Genomic DNA, 20,731 nt, shown 5'->3' with positions numbered 1-20,731 from the left:
CTTAGGTTACTATTTCTTCTAAAATATGACTTGGCTAAATATTATGAGTCATTGTTTTAGCACATTAACAGCTTCTAAATGTAATTTGAATGTGTTATTCTGACTCATCAGTAATAATGCTCATTAAGACAGTGATTACTCAGAGCCTTTCTTTAACCCTACCCCAGTCTTTCCAATGTCCCTGTCTTGCCTCCTGTTACTCCCTCTCCTAATACCCTGTTCACTTCACAGAACCTACATGTCACTTCTAATTGTATGTTTATTTATATGTTTACTTGTTTAATATCTCTCTCCTCTACTAGACAATAAACATCACAGGGCAGAGATTACCACTTGTTTATCTGGTTCCTAGCACAGTGTGTGATACATTCATAGCTATTCCAAAAAATGTTTGTTGTATGGATTTTAAGTGAATGAATTCAAATTAGGATTATTATAGCCTCGTCTGTTTCATTTTCATTTTTCAAGAAGGCTTGGGGACTAACTAGATGCCTGATGTCTTAAGTGAAGAGTGTGAGGCCTGAAACAGCCAAAAGGTAGTATATTTACTTACTGACCTCTTCAGGTTCAGAGTAACTCTTCATATACAGAATGCAACTAGAGTATTTTGGACAGCAAGATAATGGTAGACATTTTCTAACAGGACTCAAAGTTTTGTTGGACTTTGTGACACAATTCAGTGTTTTGTATGTCCTGTTTGACTGCTACTGAGTTAACAAACTTAAGTTTTCACGTCCAATGGCTATATTTCACTCATGGGAGTGTGAGGGTACAAATAGGGAGGATATGTCTATGCTTTAAACTTTATTAACATTTATTGAGTTCTCCCAGGTGGAAACTTATTGATAAACTAGACACAAACTATAAAAACCAAAACCATAAAGGAAACTTTAATCAACTTGATACTAAAGTTAAAAATATGTAATTATCAAAAGATACTATATAATAACCTATAATGAAATAGAATCTGAAAAAGAATATATATATAAAGCTGAATCACTATGCTGTACACCTGAAACTAACACAACATTGTAAATCAACTATACTTCAATTAAAAAAATATTAAGAAAATTGAAAGACAAATCAAACTGGGAGAGAATATTTTCATAATACAGTGTCATGTGATTAGTCTCCTAATCATGTTTTTAAAACTCTTACAATTCGATAAGAAAACAGACTGATAGAAAAATGAGTAAAGATGTAAGCAGGCCCTTCATAGAAAATGAACCCTGAATGGTCAATTAACATATTTAAAAAAATTCTCAACCTCACTAGTAACTGTGGAAATGAAAAGTAAAATCACACACACAAAAAAACTTTCATACCCAGCAGATAAACAAAAATTTTAAAATCTGAAAATATCCATATTGACAACAATGTAGAACAACCAGAACCTTATACAGAGTTGGTGGGAATGTAAATTAAAACAGTTCCTTTGGAAAATAATTTGGTATTATGATAAAGTTGAAGTTCTACATATTCTGCCAACAATTCCATGCCTAGACCTACTCATGTACCAGGAGAATATATTAGGACATTTATAATAACATTGTTCATATTAGGGAAAAAACCTGAAAATAACTCAAATGTATATCAATAATACAATCCTCTAGCCTTACAGTAAAATACTATATAGCAACGAAAATAAGTGAATTAGAGTTAACATGCAACATCATAGGTATACTTTTTAGAGAAAAAAATTCAAGTAGCAGAAAAAATATGTATATTATGATTCCACTTTCAGAAAAATTTTGTAACATGTAAAATCTAATATTTTAAAAAACTATTTATTATGGAAACTTGAAACATACACAAAGTAGAGAGACTATATAATGAGCCCCATGCACACATCACTTAACTTCAACAAATTATCAACAAATGGCAAATGTATTTCTTTTATATATTCTACTTTTCCCCACCTTGACTTACATTAATGTAAATCCAGGATTTTGTGTCATTTCACCAGTAGATACTTCTGTACCAATATTGTTTAGGGACATAAAGACATGTTGTAAAACTATGAAGAAAAATTGTTAAGAAAAATTTAAAAAGGAAACACAAGATTTGAGCTAATAGTTATCTCTGAGGAGGGAGGAAGGAACAGATCAGGAAAACACTAGATTTAAAAGTAATAGTAACATCAGCATTGCAGATGTTTGTGCTGTTATTCTTATACCATATCTATATTTATAAATATTCTTCAGTATCTATTCAAAATGCACTTATAAAAATGCATTTAGAAAATTCAGTCTGGTGATCCTTTGCCCACTTTGGTAGTATATATGAGGAGGTTGAGAGACTGATTAGAGAAGGTTGGTAGGCAACTGACAGGGACTTCGACAGAATCCCTTCAGGATCTTGACTTGTAGCGCCTGAATTTGATGAGGTACAGAGGCTTAGACCCAATCCTGCCTCCAGAATTTTTTGGTTGAAAGGGTATTTATCATTGCCAAAGAGAGAAGAGCAAGGAAGGAGGACTGCATTGGAAGCAGCCTACATTTCCAAAGTTTGTGAGGGCAGAAATGTGGGTTTTCCCACGGGCCAACTGGACAGTACAGAAATTAGCCTGGTTTTCCACCTCAAAACAGATTCCACCTCAAAGGAGCCTGCTAGGGTGAGGTGACGCCAACAGACAGAGGCTGTGAGGGGTGTACTGTTGGAGGAAGGACTGAGGAGCAGGTGCTAGAATGTTAACTGGAGATTGTGACATCTGGGTCACAGTTCCCCTGGGTGAGGTCTCCAAAGATACTGCAAAAGTTCTCAGCACAGAAATGAACAGAAGTTTGTTAAAATACGCATTTCTGGGCCTCCTCACCAGAGATCCATATCTGTAGGTCCAAGGTAGAACCTGTGAATGTGCAGTTCCAGGTGATGCTGACCTGTTGGTCCAGGGACCCTTTTTGAGTAGCTTGTTGTAGAAGGCTCTTGAAATCTAGAACTCTGTCCCCATCCTTGGACTTATCCCAAACCATTTCCTCCTCACTCTTTATGTTCTGGTGTTCCTTCAGTTCTTTAAAGTCAACAGTTATCTTACTATCTCAGATTTGCTATTCCCTCACCCTGCAACACTTTTCCCTAAACCTCGCTCTGCCGGGCTAACTCCTAGTCATCTTTTATGTGTCAGCTTAAATACCACTTTTCAGGAAAACCTTCCACACTCATTCACAAGGTTTAGCCCCTTTACTTTATGCATCCTGCTTTATAACATTTATTACAATTATAATTATGTAATCATTGTGGAAGTTTTGTTTGTGTTCTTTACTAGACTCTAAGATCTTTAAAGGCAGGGAATTTTTCTTGTTGACTGCTTTAATCTTACTACCTATTAACAGTACACTGCACATAAGAGGCACTTAATATTTGTTGTATGAATGAATAAATAAAGATATCTAGATTTTCCCAAAAGATAGAAGAAAAAAACCCCTAAATAATATAATATTTTAAACTTTATATAAAAATTTACATTATATATTATATATAATTATAATATTTTAAAATTCCCCTCTATCATTTAAAATATCCTTTGTCTTTATAATTAATTTATTTACTTTTTATTTCCTCAACACACCACTTGCAGGCAAATGTCCAGAAGTAGCAATAGCAAAACTTAACAGCCAAAGCAGGCATCAACATCTATTAACGGTAAATTTTTGCTGCTTCAGAGGGTTGTGTATAAGTAAACATACTTAGTGTGACCCAGCTGTACATTCCTGGGAAAAGAATTTGGAGTCAGGATACAAAAAGGGATCATGACCATTTGCTATGAATTCCTGCAGACTCTTTCGTCTGTGGGTAACACGTGAATGAATGTACTTCAACTCCTCCAATGAAGCTATGTCCAAGATTAACAAGCTTTCAGAAACGCTAGCTTTAGTGATATAGGATCCCATCCTTACGAAACAAAACATTTTCTACCCAATCAACTTGGAAAGCAAGAAATGTACACAAAAAGGATTTTTCAGTTTGCTGAACTAGGGTTACAAGAATATGGGTAGAACACTGAGAACGCACAGGGCACAGATACAAAAATTAGACCTCAGTTGCCAGGTATACCTATTACATTTTCTTGCAAAAATAGCAAAAAGGATACTTTTATTTTTGACTGTTGGTTTCCTATATGGCAAACCAAAGTGTCTCATTTTTACTTTACTGTATTTTTAAAGGAATTCTCTGAGTCAAAATCTGTGCTCCTGGGTTCTATGAAGATGCCTTAGGAGTTTCAGTGGTGAGCAAACAGGCCTGCAGGCTCCATCCACGCCAACCCTCTTCAATCTCCAAAACACTAATTTTAACTTTAAAAAATGTGTGTGTGTGTGTGTGTGTGTGTGTGTGTGTGTATAAAGTATGTATTGGGGTAACATTAACATTTTTTTTTGTGGGGAGAAAAGTGGGAGGAGGAATTACTGGCAAAAGAAGGTTGGAAAAGCCTGCCCCAGTCTAGGACATCTAGACATTAGTTCCAAGTGTTACCTGTATTTATAGTCCCTTTGTAATTCCAGAGATATTGTGTCCAGATTGCCCAGTGTCCAGGGCATTCCTTGGAATGTCTCCAGATCTACTAGCCTTTCATTTGACCTTCAGTCCTGCATTTCTGACTATCTATTGGATATGGTCACTCCATCTCCTCAGAATCAAATCATCTACCTCCTCCACTTTCTCGGTCCTAGCCAGTGACCCCAGAGTCCTCTCTCGTACCCAGCTTCAAACTTGTGGGGTGGGTTTTTTTTTTTTTTTTTTTACTTATCCTTCCTATCTAGTCAGTCACCAAGTTCGGCTTGATTTCTTTTCTTTTAAATATTACTGTCTCATATCTTTTTTCTGCTTTCCCGCTGCCCTTGACCCCAGTCCGATCAGAGCATCTGATGCCTGGGATACCTTCCATGGCCTCATGGCTCCATTCTGTTTAGGTCTAACTCATTGTTCCAGACTAACTCTGCTTTAAATGTTCCCTTTCATATCGGCACTACCTTCCACACAGCCGGAATGTTTTCCACTTGGTTTTGAAACCAAACTATTCTACTTTGCTTTCAAGGCTCTTCAGAATCATCTGACCCCACTCTCCTTTCCAATTAGGTCAGTCTCCTCACTGTCATATAAAAATATTATTACTTTTCCAGCATTTGTACTTTTATATAAACTTGTTGAGTTGACGTGACCTAAAAGGACCCGTCCTTCTGCCTATTTCATGTCTTTTCTCTCCTCTTTCCTCACCATGTTCTTCATATAGCCAAGTATCTGCAGTTTCCTGAGAGCATTTGTCTCTGGGCATTTCCACTTGCTGTCCTCTTCCACTCTTAGTTTCCTCAATTAAAGTGGCATCTCCAGCGTTAACACTTCCTTCATCCCTTCATCCTGAACTTCAGGGAAAATAATCACATCTTTCTTTGAGCTGCCGTTGCAGCCTATACATGCTTCTGTTATAGTCCTTATTACACAATATTGTGATGTTTTGCTTATATGTCTGCCTGATGGCTCTATTAGACTGTGAGCCACCCTCTTAAAATAGTTTTAGACTTGATGTTGAAGCAAGGTCCCTGAGCTCCAATAGCTACCAATTGTTTTGTATTCTCAGTGAATCACTTTAGTAGGTATTTGTTGAATGAATAAATGAATGATATTTCTACCTAAACTCTTCTTGCTCTTCAAGCATTAACCAAAGCTCCTCTTTTTCTTTGAAGTCTTTTTTGACCTCTCTAGTCCTCCATTCCTTCTCTGAAGTCTCATACTTCCTATGGTTGTAGTATAAAAATTAAGATGATTTCTTTACCTGGATTGCAAGCTCCTTGAGAGCAGGGACACATTTTTATATTGTCTCTGTCACTGCACTGATGACAGTGCTGAGCACAGAGTAAAAGCTAAATAAATATTTACTTCATGATTAGAGATATATAAATCTGTGCTTAGGAAAATAATGACAGCTTATAGTATATCTGGAAAATCCTGTTTTCCTTATTAAGATTACACTCAGGAAATTCAGAAAATACTTAGTGAATACCTGCTAATTTCCTGCCACCAAACCAATGGTTGGGATACACACATGAATTCTATCACTAAAGAAATTCTTCCCAGATAAAATTAGTATGGATACATGGAAGCTGTGTACATGTCTTTCACTTTTAAATTTGTCAATCTGTAAATATTTAATTGGTTGGCTAAGTAGTTTTTGAATGAGCACCAGATTACTTTGTTTTTTGGAGAATAGGTATTTTGTAGTTCTTCCTGTGTGATTTTTCTCATGGGAGCACCGAAGTCTTTTTTATATTTGAGATGATTGCAGTCAAGAAGGCACAGGATAAGTCTTGTATGATCTGGTCTAATTTTTTTGAAAGGGTCCGGTCTTTGTTTAGAAACTAATAGAATGGACAGGACTAATCTGACTAAATTGTACATGTGCCATAACTTGAGTGCTCACCAGCTTATTTAGGCTGACCAGATGCCACTGAATGGTATCTGTCATGGTGCTACGATGCCTTCTTGCCAACATTACTGACCAGAGTCCTAGGGACTGTCATCAGGCCTGCATAGAATGGAAAGGTAGATGCTGCCCTGTGTTGTGCAGTTCCAATCCTTTGCCACATCTTAGGACAACTGTCTCACTCCTGATTTAAATCTAGGTTGAGTTTCTTGTTTTCATGTTTCATTCTTTAGGGGAAAAAAAGTATTCTTTTTCCTTCTGTTTACTTAAAATTTTTAAAAAATTTTATTTTTAATGGAAGTACTGAGGATTGAACAACCCAGGACCTTGTGCATGTTAAGCATGCGCTCTACTACTGAGCTATACCCATTCCCTCCTTGTTTTCCTGTTTCTTTATGTATTATTTACTCATAATCTAGTGACTGCTATATTATGCATGACTACTATAGGCCAGACGCTATGCTTGGTGCTCAAGGTAAAAAGGTGGAATAGTAGAACCCCTGTCCTTGAGGAGGTCAATTGGATAACTAGATAGTAAAATGTATATGCCATTGTAAAAATAATGTTTAATACTGCCTTATGTTGCCTCTAAAGAGCAAAATTCAATATACGAGTACGTTTCTGGACTAGAATCCCTTGAATCATTAAGTATACATAAATAAAAATATTATTATTAATACTAATACTATTACTGACCTATAATATGAATATTTAGCAAAAAGAAGATGAGGCCCTGCTCATATACCTAGAATAAATGTTCAATAGTATTCTAATAGTAATTAGGTGATTAGGAAGGGAAAATAGCTCGTGTAGGACTCTAAATACCGGTAATTCTCTACAAAAGTAATGCACTTCAAACACATTATTCACATATTCCTACATTGTAACACAAGAGGTAGCAAATGTTACCCTGGAGGTTAAGGTTGGATCCAGGTTTTTTAAGGCCAGAAGCTCATAAAAGTGTAAAGGCCCCACAGAAGAGAAGATAAAATTAGAACCGAAAGTCAGAGGTAGCCTATGCAAGTGAAGAGCCCTGAAGCTTAAGCTTTATTTGCTTCACAGAAAAGCTTACTGGTAGGCACATAAAGGATGAATATCCTCTTTACTCATCAGTCATACTGGGGAAAGGCTTGGGCATTAGGGAGAATAGTATTCAATAAGTTGTTATCAAAAAGTTTATAATAAATATAAAATAAATCTTTAAAATGATCTTTGCTGCAGCTTTATTCTATCTTTGTCCTATCAGATTTGATTCTATTACTTGGCTTTCTTTAAAAATAAAAAATATCCCAGGTATTCATCGTATATAGATCATAAATACTTTCTTTTTTAAACGACAGGTTGTAGACCTGTGCTAATACCATGGTCCTTAGCCACATGTGGTATTGGTCACTTGAAATTTGGCTAGTGCAACTGAGGAGCTAAATTTTAAATTGTATTTAATTTTAACTAATTAAAATTTTAAATCTGATATTCAATTCAGTTATTATGAAACTTTTAGGTATGTTTGGAATAACGGGTATGCCAGTTGATTTTTTTGACTGTACTTTTTTTGAAATCCAAATGCACGTTAACTATTTCCTAGGAAAATTTAGCATCCACATTGAGATATGCTGTAAGTGTAGGATTCATATTGGATTTTGAAGCTCTAGTGTGACAAAAGAAATGTAAAATATCTTATTAATAATGTTTATACTGATTATATGTTGAAATAATAATATTTTAATATACTGGTTAAATAATATACTCTAAAAATTAATTTTACCCAGTTCTTTTTATTTTTTAAAAATGTAGCACATAGAAAATTTTAAATTGCATGTATGGCTACTGTTATATTTCTATTGGACAATATTGCTTTAAACTCTGTTGTTCTCAAAGGGAGTATGTAATTTTTGAAACTACATACTTGAAAGATAAACTTAGGAGAATCACAGGAGATGGAAAGTAATTACCAAAGATTACTAACAGAACATTTTTACCTTACTTGAGGTGGTGGAATTCCTACCACTATGCAATCCAACTGTACTCTGGTTCCTTCTGGAACTTCTCTGCTTCGTAACTTTTGAGTGAACCGGGGAGGTTGCCCCAGAGGTTCTTCGTAGTACAGAGATGAAGGAGAAGACCCTGGCGAGGTGTCTCCACCGGCTGCCTCACTGGCAGCCTGCTCAGCCTCGCGCCTCTTGGCTTCCTGCTGTTCAAGGGCATGATTCACTTCATTATCCCTGGTATCCGTAGGGATAGGGATGGGAACAGAAGACCTTTCTCTTCTTTCTGATAGCTCTGAGAAACTGGCGCTGTTTTCCTGCATAACTTTGTTTTGAGATTCCAGTTTACTCTTGTGGTTTTTGCAGGCACGAGGTCTAATCTTTTTGGAGCTATGGGCTTTGAAAAGGGATGACAGCTCTTCAATGAAGTCGGCAGCCTTATTTAAGAAAACTTTTTTGGACTGGGTTTCAGAAGTATACTGTGGCCGTTTTGCCTCCTGGAGGCTTTCTTTAGAGTTGGTAGAACTTTGAGAGTTATCCTGGCAGAAGTTAGGGTCAAAACTTGATTTAGGTGAGTGTTTCATCTGGTCAGAAGAAAAACGTTTTCTAGCTTGAGCTTCATCTGCTCTCTCCAAAGAGTCATAACTGATTGCCAGTCTTGCCAGATTGACACTTTCATCCAATTCTTCTTGGCTCAGAAAAGCTGAAAGGTCTGGAAGGTCATCATGGCCTCCTCCACCTTCAGCAGCTCCAGAAGGACTGCCAAAGTGGAAAGGGTTGGGGGAAGGCTCTGCTCGACTCCTCTCATTATTTCCCTGATGTCTAGTTTCAGCTAAATAGCTCTCTCTTAGAAGCTGAGATATGGAAGTAGAAGCTTCTAGGCTGTCGTCTTGCATGCTGTCATAAAATAACAATAATAACAAAAAATTTGGATCATTTTTACAGAATAACAAATCTATGTTTATTACACTATGATAGATACTTAAGAACTTAAAGCTTAAAATAAAAAATGCCTGGTTTTGATACTTCACAAAATTTGCTTTAGAGATTTAAGGATTATTCTCAAATTATAGAGTGGAGAGGAACTGAATGAGGTTTCCCTGAAATGGAAAATAGAAACATGGGTGATCATCACTTTATTAAATTTGTTAAATACAAGTTCAGTTGTGAAAGCTATGCTATAACTATAGTACCATTAAATATAATCTCTAAACGTGATTTTGATAATACTTTGTAAAGGCTCTTAGTTATAAAGTGCTTTCATACACAGAGATTTGCTCTCCATCCTCTCCCCTTCATCTTGAATGTAAGAAAATAATGGAAATTAAAAGATATTGACAACATAATCTCATCTACTTACTGAAAATATAAACTTGATCTACCTCATAAAAATAAATAATGCTTTTATTTTATGACTAGAGATTAGTTGTTTAAATTCAGTGTTGCTTATAGGCTTAATCTACTCTTGAAAACTATAGTGATTTCACTTTTGCAAATAAAGTATAATTACTTTAATTTCTACCAAGATGTGAATTAGATCCTAGGTTTAAAAAAAAAAAATCTCTTAAATTAACATTGGTGAATAGGGGATATGGGAGACAAGGAAGTGGGGTGCAAGACAGGATCTTTTTCACTGTATACCCTTTTCTTTTAAATTGTAATTATAATAATATATTATAATTAATTATATATTAACGCATAATTATAAGAATGTATTTATTCAAAATAAATAATTTTAAAAGTCTCATAAAAATAGTACAGTAACTTTTGTTCAAAGTCTCCTAGACTAGAAATTTTGGTAACACAAACCAGTTTCATTTTATTAATATTATACCCATTTGTTCATTCACACATTTACTAGAGGGATGGCAAACTTGTGACACATAGGCTATTACTCTTCTCTCTCCTCCTTAAAAGATGTAACTAATTGATTACAGTACTCTTCCCATTGACTTTAACTGCCTGCTCCTTCAGCCACCACCAGCCAATCAGAGATGGTAATGAAAATGAAGACTGTTTGCCATTCTTGGCTACTATGTGGTGAGCTGAGCCTTGTGCTGGGAAGATAGAGAGGAAAGTAATCTCCTAAATCATTTCTGTTTTTAACATCCTATGACAAAATTTATTTCAGTTTACTCCTCTTCTTTTCTTTATATGTAGCTTCACTTATATCACAAATAAGTGCTTTATAAATCGGAATGGCCTTTTCTCTATTAGTTGGACATTACTGTATTTTGTGGTTTAATGTAACTTTGTCTCTCTTTATTTTAAGATGAGTTTTATCTTGAGGCAACATGGGATGAGCATTAGCTTTAGAATCAGATAAATCTGTTTTCAAATTTTGGCTTCATCCCAGCAGTTGTGTGACTTTGAGAAAATTACTTTACTTCTCTAAGTTCTGGATTCCTCATTTATAAAATGCAAGTAGTATCTATTTTACAGGGGAGTGAGGATTAATAACATTATGAATGCAAGTCTCTTAAAACAGGGCCAGCCACTATAATAAGCACTCAACTGGTGTTAGTAAGAAATAATGCTTAGGTAAAGGTGATGTTAATGTTGAAGAACTGTCAAAAAGTTTTTATTTATGGTGAAAATAGGGAAGAAAATACTCATATAAGTAATTACTACTCTCTACAACTATTTTTTTTTTCTTTTTTAAAGAAAAGGAGCCAACTTAAGGGTAGATGTGTGTCTGTTCTGATGCTTAGGATCATGTGAAATTATTATGATAATAAAAAATTTCAAGTATTCAAAATTACGGATTTCTTTAATGTTTGAATGTAGCATTTATTACCTAACACTTTGGAGTTAGACAGATCTGGTTCAAATCCTAGTTCTGGCATTTCCTAGCTGTATAAACTCAAGAAAGTTCCTTAATCTCTGTAAGCCTCAGTTTACTTGTTTGTAAAACAAGGATAATAACAGTAGCCATCTCAGGTTGAAGGGTATTAAACGTACTTGGCGTTTAGTAAAGGTTTAATATATGGTAGTTACTATTATTATTATTGTTTAACAACTATGGCCACATACATGGTAAGAATTGGAAGTAGAAATAGTAACATGACTTGGTCCAAGGACACACTTTGAAGAGAAACTGAACTCTAGATTTGTAGTTAATTCAGTGTATCTGTAGTTTATTGAAATATACATAGTCTCATGAACAAACCATGCTGCCTTCAGGTCTTTGTATGTTTGCTCAGGCTGCTCCCTGTCCCCATCTGCCTTCACCACCTTATTGAGCTAAGTCTTCCACGATCTTTAGTTCTTAGCTCAGACATGGCCCTGGGATTTCTTCTTTTCTCTGGGTTGGGTACCTCTCCAATGTGCTCCCAAGGCTCACTGTCCTAACCCCTAAACACAGCATTTTTTACAGTAAAGTGTATTTGCTATTTAGTTTTCTGTCTACCTCAGTTGTTTTGTACACCGTCATCTCTGTACACACACAGCACATAGAAAGTGATCAAAAAATATCTTTTGAATTCTTTTGTTCGTTAGAATTTTCTACTGAATCTAATGTTGTTTATTTATTTATTTTTAAAATTACAGGCCAAAGTAAGACAGGTAAATAGAAATCATATTTATAAAGAAAACTTACAGACACAAAGAAAAATATAAACTGGTAAAAGTGGTAACAACTTCAAAATAACTTTTCAATAAAAATTTATTTATAGTGGATAAAATAACTGGAATTATGCTTTGTTTTTATACCAGAAGTATCAAAGAATGTCTGATTGTAAGTTTAAAAACCTAGCTTTGAATCCCAGCTCTAACACTAAATAATTTTGCTATCTTGAGCAAGTCGTTTAATTCATCAGAATCTTAATTATCCTCATCTATCAAATGGGATAATAATAATTTCATCTTAGCAGGTTCTCACGTGGAAATGCATACATAAATTGTTAAACTGATAAATATTACCTAAAATAGGAAATATGAAAATATATCACTTTCTCTTCAAGCATTAATTTTAAAATTATCTGTTATAAAATTTGTACTTTTTAAAAACCCAAGAGCTATTATGGATAACCCAGCTTTCATTTATTCATCCAGTAAATATTAATTGGACATTTACTATGTGCCAGGTATTGTTCTAGGCACTATGGATTCATCAGTGAACAAAAGAAAGTCCTTGCCCTCATGGAGTTCACATTCTAGCGGGAAAGATATAAATGTTAAGAAAAATAAGGTAGAGCAAGGGGATAGAGTGTGATGGGGGAGGGCAGAAAGTGTCCTATTTTAGCTAGGAAGTTCAGGCAGTCTTCTAACGAACGCAGTGGAGAATTTAGTCATGTGACCATATGGAGGGAAGAGTATTCCTGACAAAACTGAGGAGGAAGTGTCAAGGACAGGGGAGGTGAATGTTTGGTGTCTGAGTCAAGCCCAGTGTGCCAAGAGGTAAATGAAAAAGAAGAGTGGAAGGAAAGAAGTCAGAAAGGTACAAGGCTAGACCATGTAAAGCCTTTCAGACCTTGGGAAGGACTTAAGAGTTTTATTAAACATGTGAGTGGGAAACTATTTTAAAGTTTTGAGAAGTAGATTTCATGGTTTTGAAAAGGTTCAATCATGGCTGCTATGCAGAGAATGCAAGAGATGATGCTGGTTTGGATCAATGAGTGGTATCAGTGGGAGACGGTGAGAAATGATCACATTTGAGATCTCTTTTGAAAGTAGAGCCAGTATGATTTGCTGATGGATTGAAAGTGGGATGTGAGAGAAAGAGCGGAGTCGAGGGTGACTCTAATTGTTGTGGCCTAAGCAACGAGGTGAGTGGTGGAATTATTTACTGGGATGAGGCAGGAGCAGGTTTTAGGAAGGGAAATTCAGCGTTCTCTGAGACATTTCATCTGGTGTGTTCAGAGTGACATTAGACATTGTTTCCTTCTTTCTGCTTCTTACAAAACTGAAACAGATACTACGCCGCTTTCAAAATAAGAATGAGTAAATGCCCTAGAAAACAGACTGCAGTTTTGGTGAAATGGTCCTAGGTTCTAAATGAGACAATTAATGCAGCATCAGTAATCAAGACCGAGTTTAGTAAATCGTGTAAGCTAATTTAGCCACATAGAATGCTTATTGAGTGTTCTTTGCTTTATTTGGCTGGATATCTCTATTTTTTCCCTATAAATTTTCCTGAAAAGAGGATTTGACCTAAGAACCTGCTGAAAATCTAAGAGTCTGGTTTGTAAAAACAAAACAATACTAATACCTTTGGGCATATTTCTCAAGTCATGTTAACTCAGCACTGCTCTTTGTAGTCTCTAAGAAGACCTTGTTGTTGGAAATATGAGTTATAAACTCATCTTTTGGTTATAATTTGAATATTATAATTTGGTTATAATATGAACATTTAACCTGGGGCAGTAACTGGAGAATTGGCAAAACCTAACATGAACTAACTTGGATTCAAAATGAGTACTAAAGTTTTCTGTCTACTAAGTATCCTTAGATATTTAAATGAGAAGACAGTCTGATTTCTAGGTCTACACAAAAACAGCCTATTATTTAACAGTTATTTGCCTACAGAGCTGGCTTAGGAACAGAGAGACATCTTTAAGTAGCTCACCTCTAAACTGAGGAAGAGCAGCAGAACTACCCTATTTATTACCTCACAGGTTTGTTTGTGAAAGAAATTTAAAAATCTAGAATGCTGTACAAATTTAAGGTAATTTTCTTCTGTTGATGTGTAATGATACCTATGATAAAGAACATTCATACCTAAAATGTTCTTTAGGAGAATAATCAACAAAATTAGACTTTGATTCCTCACTTTAATGCTGGTATTGACCTGTCTGTATTGCCTTCTATATTCCATGATGTCACACTAGAGAAGTATCTAAATCAGTTCTTTGGAGAAACTTGCTAGGCCAAGAACCAAATCCCACTATACAGGAGCTAGTCCTAGAGAGTTGGGTACACATCACCTTTTAAAAATTTTTCTGCAGATGGGACACACTTTGAGGTAAATCCTGCATTGTTACAGTTTCTATCTCCTCGCTAGTGCAGTGATCATCGCCATCTTAGTTTTATTGCTAATCTACTTTTGGAGTGTGTGGTATTAGTAATTTAATAGATTTAGTATATATTGGATTATCAGAATAAGAACTTGAGATACATGGAAATATGTCAGTAGCAATGTGGAAATAATGTCTCATTCTCTTAATTCTTCTTTCAATTTGAAAGAGGGAAAAACAGCAGATAAATACAGACAAATGTATGCATTAGAAGAGAATGTTGAAATAAAGAGACAGTAGAAGTGACACATAGGAGAATTAGCAATCTGTTTCATTAGAGACATTCCTTAAAGGGCAGAGGTTAAGGAAATGAAAAGATTTTTAGATAATAGGCCAAGGTGAGTTAACTATTCTCTTGTTATTTTTAAAATCTAATTTGTAAAGATATGAAGGTAGGAAAGAAAGTTAAGATTTAGTTTGAATGGGAGAAAGAGATTGGCTACTATGAAACATACGTACTATGTACGTTTTGTATACAGAAGAGGATAAACATGCAGGGAAGCACTTGTGTAAAGGATACTGAAATCAGAGCCCAAAAGGTGGTATTTAATCTGAAATGTAGCAAAAAAAAAAAAAAAAAAAAAAAGTGGGAGTAAATTCTGTGACCCATAGAAAGGCTAATGCAAGCCAAATAAGGAGGCTTCAGGAATCCAGGACCAAAAAAAGGGTTTCGTGGCTGTCACAAAAATGAAGTTTTCTTTCACTCTCAATTCACCACCATTCATGATGAACTTAACTTTTATACAGAAAGTCCCAAATGAGAAAACTTTGTCAATCTCCATTAACTCAAAGTCTCATTTTAAATATGAAGAAGATTTAAACATTTCCATCCTTCTTCAGCCTCTTAATATTTGTATCAGTTTTCTTTAGGTGTTAAGAACCTTAAAAAGATAACTTTCCTAATTAAATTGACATAATGCTTTCACTAGACTGGGAGAAGAGCAAGTACGCCATATAGGCTTGTGATCCCAAGATCTAGTTCTAGTTCAAGCCCTTGGTGGGAAGGTTCTGCTCGGCCCCTCCCAGACTGTGGAGTGCACTGTGACTCCAAGTGGAGGTCTGTGTAGCACACAGTCTGTACAGAGCTTGTCAAGGTGACTCTAGTTATACATGGGCTCTAAGAACTCTTCAGTGACTGCAGGTAAATAGTCACAACTCTTGTGCCACCAAAAATCTAACTGCTGAAAATGTTTTTAAATTTCTAAACACGGCATTATGTCTGTACTTGAATTGTTCCCTTTAAGCAAAAGCACAATTCTGTAGTAGTTTTAAAAGCTCTTTGTCAGCTATAAAGCACCATAAAAAAATTTAAGAAAATACCTCTATGGTGTTTGAGCTTTCTTTATTTCCCAGGAAAAGGAAAAAGTTAAGGAAATCCTTTCATTTTTTTGGTCTTGTTATGGGCAATTAACACCATGCGACAAGCAATGCCTTTGTCAAATCTCAATGTCAGTGAAGGAAACTAAGTCTGGGGTTAGCAGTATCATTCATCTTATATTGTCAAGTTAATGAGCTGAGTTCATCACTTCTTTTACATATGGATATTAACTGTTAAAAATTTAGCTGTCACCTTTTCATGTGCTAAGTTTAGTTCATTAAAGATCTTTCACAATGAAACCTGGTTTACCTACTGCCTCATTTCTTCTTAAGTACATTTGAAAAATCATCTCTGTGAATTCCAAAACACAGTTGAGATTAAATACTCATTGAAGTTCTCGTGTCCATGAATTGTGATGTGAGTCCGTTCTACTGAATATGTGCCTTTGTAAGCACATGGTGATAGAAACTGTGTTACACTAACACAACAGATGTGTTAGCGTCTGTAAGAGAGTCTGTATTCTAAATTGTAGGTATGTGGCGCGCTGGAGCTTTAACACATTATTAAGAGTTCCAGTAGCATTAGCCATATTCTATAAGTGGGAATAGAGACAAACTTCCAGAATTTGGATAGAGTCCAACTGTTTGTTTCATAGTCCATTATTATAAGATTCTGTAATGTTTATAATTTTGTCTCCTGACAAAGTAAATATAGTGTGCATATATTTCAGATTTCATGAGATGGCCTTGATTTTAAATATTCTGCCTATTGTCAAATCATGTATCAGACAGCATATTTTAATTTTTGTTAAAAAATGTTTATTATAGTTGTAAGTATAGACATCCTCAATTTCCTAGAAAAGGGTTATATGGACTTTATGTAAAGCTGAGAATTATTATTAAGGAGAGACTAAAAAGTTATGACAAATTTTTAACTTAGAGTTTATAGAATTTGTTTCATCATTACCAACGTGAAAGCAATTGAATCATAGTTTTTTGAGAAAGAAAACTGGTTAGCTGTTTTGTTTCCTTCAAACTGATTGATGTTGATATCTTTAACAAGTCTGAGTAAAAAAAAATGTTGGTAAGATACTGAAATTTTTTAGCACCATTGCTGTAATTTCACTTTTTAGGAATGGTAATACAGATTAACCCATATTCTCTTTTTCTTTGCTTATATGGTTATTAAAATATAATACAACTAGTGCATCTAATTACTGCTAATAGTGCAGTGTACCAAGCCAAACACTTGCCACTGACTGTCAAGTCTTTCTGATGCAGCTGAAAAGGGAGAAAGAGAGAGATAGGGAGAGAGGGAGGGAGAGAGAGAGAGAGAGAGAGAGAGAGAGAAAGGAGAAAGAAAGAGCAATGTCCTTTGAGCAAGACTTTCTGCAGCTGTTGTGTACATTAATCCAGGGAGCAGATCTACCAACACTAAATATAGCAAGCATATCCTTTTACATGATAAAAAAAAATTTAAATGAAAGTCTTTAAGTATGCAGTCATATTATTTTAGATTTTATTTCCTTTAAAAAGGAAACAGGCATTGCACACATATTCTCTATACAAATATTTTAATAAATGAATGTGTGGAAAATGCCAATGATACATGCATCATGTCGCAACTTCCTCTGTTGAGATATTTTCCCTTAGAACCCAAGTAGGCTGTGATCTCTGTGAGTCTTATCAATCCCCTCCAAAGTCTTTCCATGTAAAAAAAGTTTATTTTCCACATAATTTTGTGTCCCATCATACTTAATTAGAAAGTTATCCTAGATTTCATTCTAAACAACAGTAATTAGGTCTCTGAAATATCTCTTTTCCCGTTGTCAGTGACTTGTTATCAAAACACACTTGAGAACTTAAATCTGGATATTACCTTTCTTTTTTTAGTTGACCCAGATGAGGATGTCCAAACCAGGCGCTCCACTGTGATGATAATTATCCAAGGAGAACTTTTAGATGAAAGCACAGGAGAAAAGGAAAATTCTTCACGCCCTTGGAAATAGAGAGTAGCCGTCCATAGAGAGTGAGGAGTTAACCTTAGTTTCAGTGAAGATGGCTGTAAGAAGCTGGACAACCTGTCACCACCAGAGCCAGAGCATTTGTCAGCTCACAGGTCCCAAGTTATTTTGAGCTGTATAAACCATGTGCCTGTGAAACATTCCACCTGATTGGACAGGAGAAAACTGAGCAAAGGGATTCCACAGCAGGACAGCACCTATGGGCGGTGGGGGTCAATCAGTTTTCTACCTGTAGAATTTCAATTACAGCTAGAGACCCAAGTTGTTTACTGATTTGTAATTAAAACTAAATTCATTGCAGCACATTCCATCTGTTGAAGAAAATGGGATTATTTCTGAAATATATCAAAAATTTTCCTTTTTAGGGGAATTAATTTTAATTAATGAGAGATTTACTCTTATTTAATCACTGATACATTTTATGAAATTTGGCTATGAAAGGACAGTATGAAGCTGAGGTCTAGCATTTTAAAGTGGAGAGTTTTAGAACTGTTTATCCAAAGGCTAAGCAAAAACAGAGAAGACAACTAACATCAAAAATTGATAATTAGAGATTATAGAAAAAATGGAGAGGAAAAACCATCAGCCTGAGAATAAACCCAGTAACAAATTAGTTTGAACAAACTTTTTCAGAAAAAACTAATCAGATACTGTTTAAAAGTCAAAATTACCATATAATATAACATATTACAGCTCCTATTCATGTCTAAGTACTGGAATAACTTTTTTTGTATGTTATTTTGAAAGAGTAAATGCCAGTTTCTTCCTTCATAAGCATTACCAAATAATTAAAATGAATCCTCAGCCAAACCAACATCTGCTCAAAAACCTGCTTTGTCAAAGTATAAGCTCTTTGATATTAATTTCACGCATTTTCAGAATATGAATTTGGAAAAAAAAGTTAACCCTATTCCAATCTTTGTGGAAGCCTGGGTTTTGAAAATTCAGGTAAATGCCATTGATTTTTTTTTAAAGGATATTTTTGGATTTGGATAGCATAAAATACCTTGGTTTAAACCTAGCTTTTCTTAATTAAATCACACAACTGTTTGTAGGATTTCCTCCCATTCATTCATTCAGCAAATATTTACCTGATGCCTACTGTGTATCAGGTAAAGGTTATAAAGCAGTGCACAAAATATACCAAAATTCCTGACATCATTCATTTACTAAGAGACCTTTTAACCCTTTTCAGTTACCTTGAGACTCCCTATAGTATATTTAATAGTATAAAATTTCTTTGTTTATTATGATCACATCAGAAGCTTTATTGCACCTTTTGTTATGGAGCTTTGAATTTACCTGACAAAAATAAAAAAGAATATTAAGGAAAACTTTTAGGTAATCCATGTCAAAAGAACTATTACTGAGGAAGGAAAAGAATACAAAAAGAACTGCATTATGTGGCTAGATTATTTTCGTTACTGCAATAATCTGAATCTTCAGTGTACAGGTTTGTTTACTCTCTTACCTAATCCTAGGCTGAAACTAACCTCAAGATTGCTTGTGTTTCTGCATTTTCTATTTATGTAGATGCTCCAATGATTTTTCCTTATGTAAAGAGGGGATCTCCCCCAACTCTCCCACTCAGATCTTGAGGCGTAATCAATATAAATACTGCTACGTCTTTAGTAGGGGCAGGGAAAAGTGGAAGGTCTATTTCAGGCAGCAGATAGATGTGCTACAATTTGATTTTCCAAAGGGAAATGCTTACACACACTGTAAGTGAACATGTTTCTACTTTCCTGCAAACTGTTCCATGATAAGCTTGGTATCCTACCTTTCACCCAGGTATAGAACTCTGAGGTGGGAGGAGACCCATACTGAAAGATAAAATAGAGTTGGTTGGGCAGTGGAATTAGGAATCAAGAGGAAGAACTAAAATAAGTTTAAAATGAAAAGAAAAAAAGTTACAGAAGAAAGAGCCAGAGAATTTCTGAATAGCAATAATCTTTCTCTTCTCATTTTACTGTAACATTTTCAAATGCAGAAAGTGTACAAAAATTTTTGAGCTCTTTGAAAAGAAGTTCGATATAAATATTTTAAATAAATAATATTCATTTACTGTGGACACCTTGCTTACAATACATCAAAGTTGTATTCTAGATTACAGTTTTTAAAAATTAGTTTCTGTTCCCAAGTAATTCCCTACTCTGCATATCATCATAGTAATTGTATAAACATGATACCACAAATTTACTACTTTAGGTTTTACCAGGGTTTATGGGTACAAAGAATAATTTTTAAAACTTAAAAAATACATCCAACATAGTTAAAAACAAATTTCATAAGTAACAAGTAAACACAAGGTTAACATGTCGTAAGCCTTCCCCATAAAGTTGAGTGGCCCATCCAGCACGTGTTTATTGTGGTTTGAACATGATCCTGTGCTTGCCTTCAGCTGTTTTCTTAATTCAGTCACTCAGCTATAGAAACAATTTACTCACATTGGAGTGATCCACAGGAATGCCAAGGAATCTGGAAGATCTGTAGCAGAAGAAGTCTTCACTTGAAGGATAAGCATGCGAGAATGTCTGTGCTAGTAGATTCATATAAAATTTTTGTCTTTGCTGTTTTTCCATGTTGCTGTAGATTTTTATTCTATAAAAGAAACTTCTCACATACACCAAAGTTTTGCTTCAATTTCATAGATGTATATTGAGGTAATCCCCTCAAGTATCACATGAAAAAACAACCACCCCTCTATGTCTTATTTTTAAGGAACAGAGACATGTATGTATTTTCTAACCTTTGCTAATGAGAAAAATACTCATACCAGAGACAAGTCCTTGACCATCCAAAACAATACAAGTGGTGGATTATAGAGGGTCTGATACAGTGTAATTGAGAACTACAATTAAATCCTTACGAAATTTCTTTTTAATCTCAATGGTAGTGAAAACACTTGCTTAAAATTAAAAAAAATAAATAAAAAGCTGTAAGTTCAAAATCTATTTAGTTTTAAAAACTAAAATC

At 34.9% G+C, this 20,731-nt stretch overlaps 1 protein-coding gene and 1 long non-coding RNA gene across 10 annotated transcripts in view; one reads left to right on the top strand and one right to left on the bottom strand.

The window, feature by feature from the left end:
* The window catches only part of LOC116667186, a 67,569-nt gene extending 49,757 nt beyond the window's left edge, over positions 1-17,812 (top strand). Inside the window, exon 4 of the long non-coding RNA XR_004323985.1 lies at positions 17,625-17,812. This is a non-coding gene — a long non-coding RNA (uncharacterized LOC116667186). The remainder of the gene's footprint in view (positions 1-17,624) is intronic.
* MYPN (myopalladin) overlaps positions 1-20,731 on the bottom strand; it is a 91,464-nt gene that overhangs the window by 58,883 nt on the left and 11,850 nt on the right. For 2 of the 9 annotated variants that reach the window (XR_004323977.1, XM_006181193.3), the window contains exons 1-2: positions 17,611-17,749; positions 8,395-9,297 (exon numbers count right to left, since the gene is read on the bottom strand). The exons of 1 other annotated variant lie outside the window; for it this stretch is intronic. Coding sequence is in view for 3 of the 8 variants with exons in the window: in XM_006181193.3 (XP_006181255.1) it covers positions 8,395-9,296 (902 nt within the window). In the remaining 5 variants the exon portion in view is untranslated. Of the gene's footprint in view, positions 1-1,929; positions 2,018-8,394; positions 9,303-17,610; positions 17,750-19,535; positions 19,579-20,202; positions 20,725-20,731 lie in introns of those variants that run through there. 6 more of the 9 variants (XR_004323978.1, XR_004323982.1, XR_004323981.1 and 3 more) reach the window with 6 other exon arrangements.

Source organism: Camelus ferus, chromosome 11, assembly GCF_009834535.1.
Source record: "Camelus ferus isolate YT-003-E chromosome 11, BCGSAC_Cfer_1.0, whole genome shotgun sequence".
NCBI classification, from domain to species: Eukaryota; Metazoa; Chordata; class Mammalia; order Artiodactyla; family Camelidae; genus Camelus; species Camelus ferus.
The sequence above is the reverse complement of the archived record's forward strand: the minus strand, read 5'-3'. Positions and strand labels throughout refer to the sequence as shown.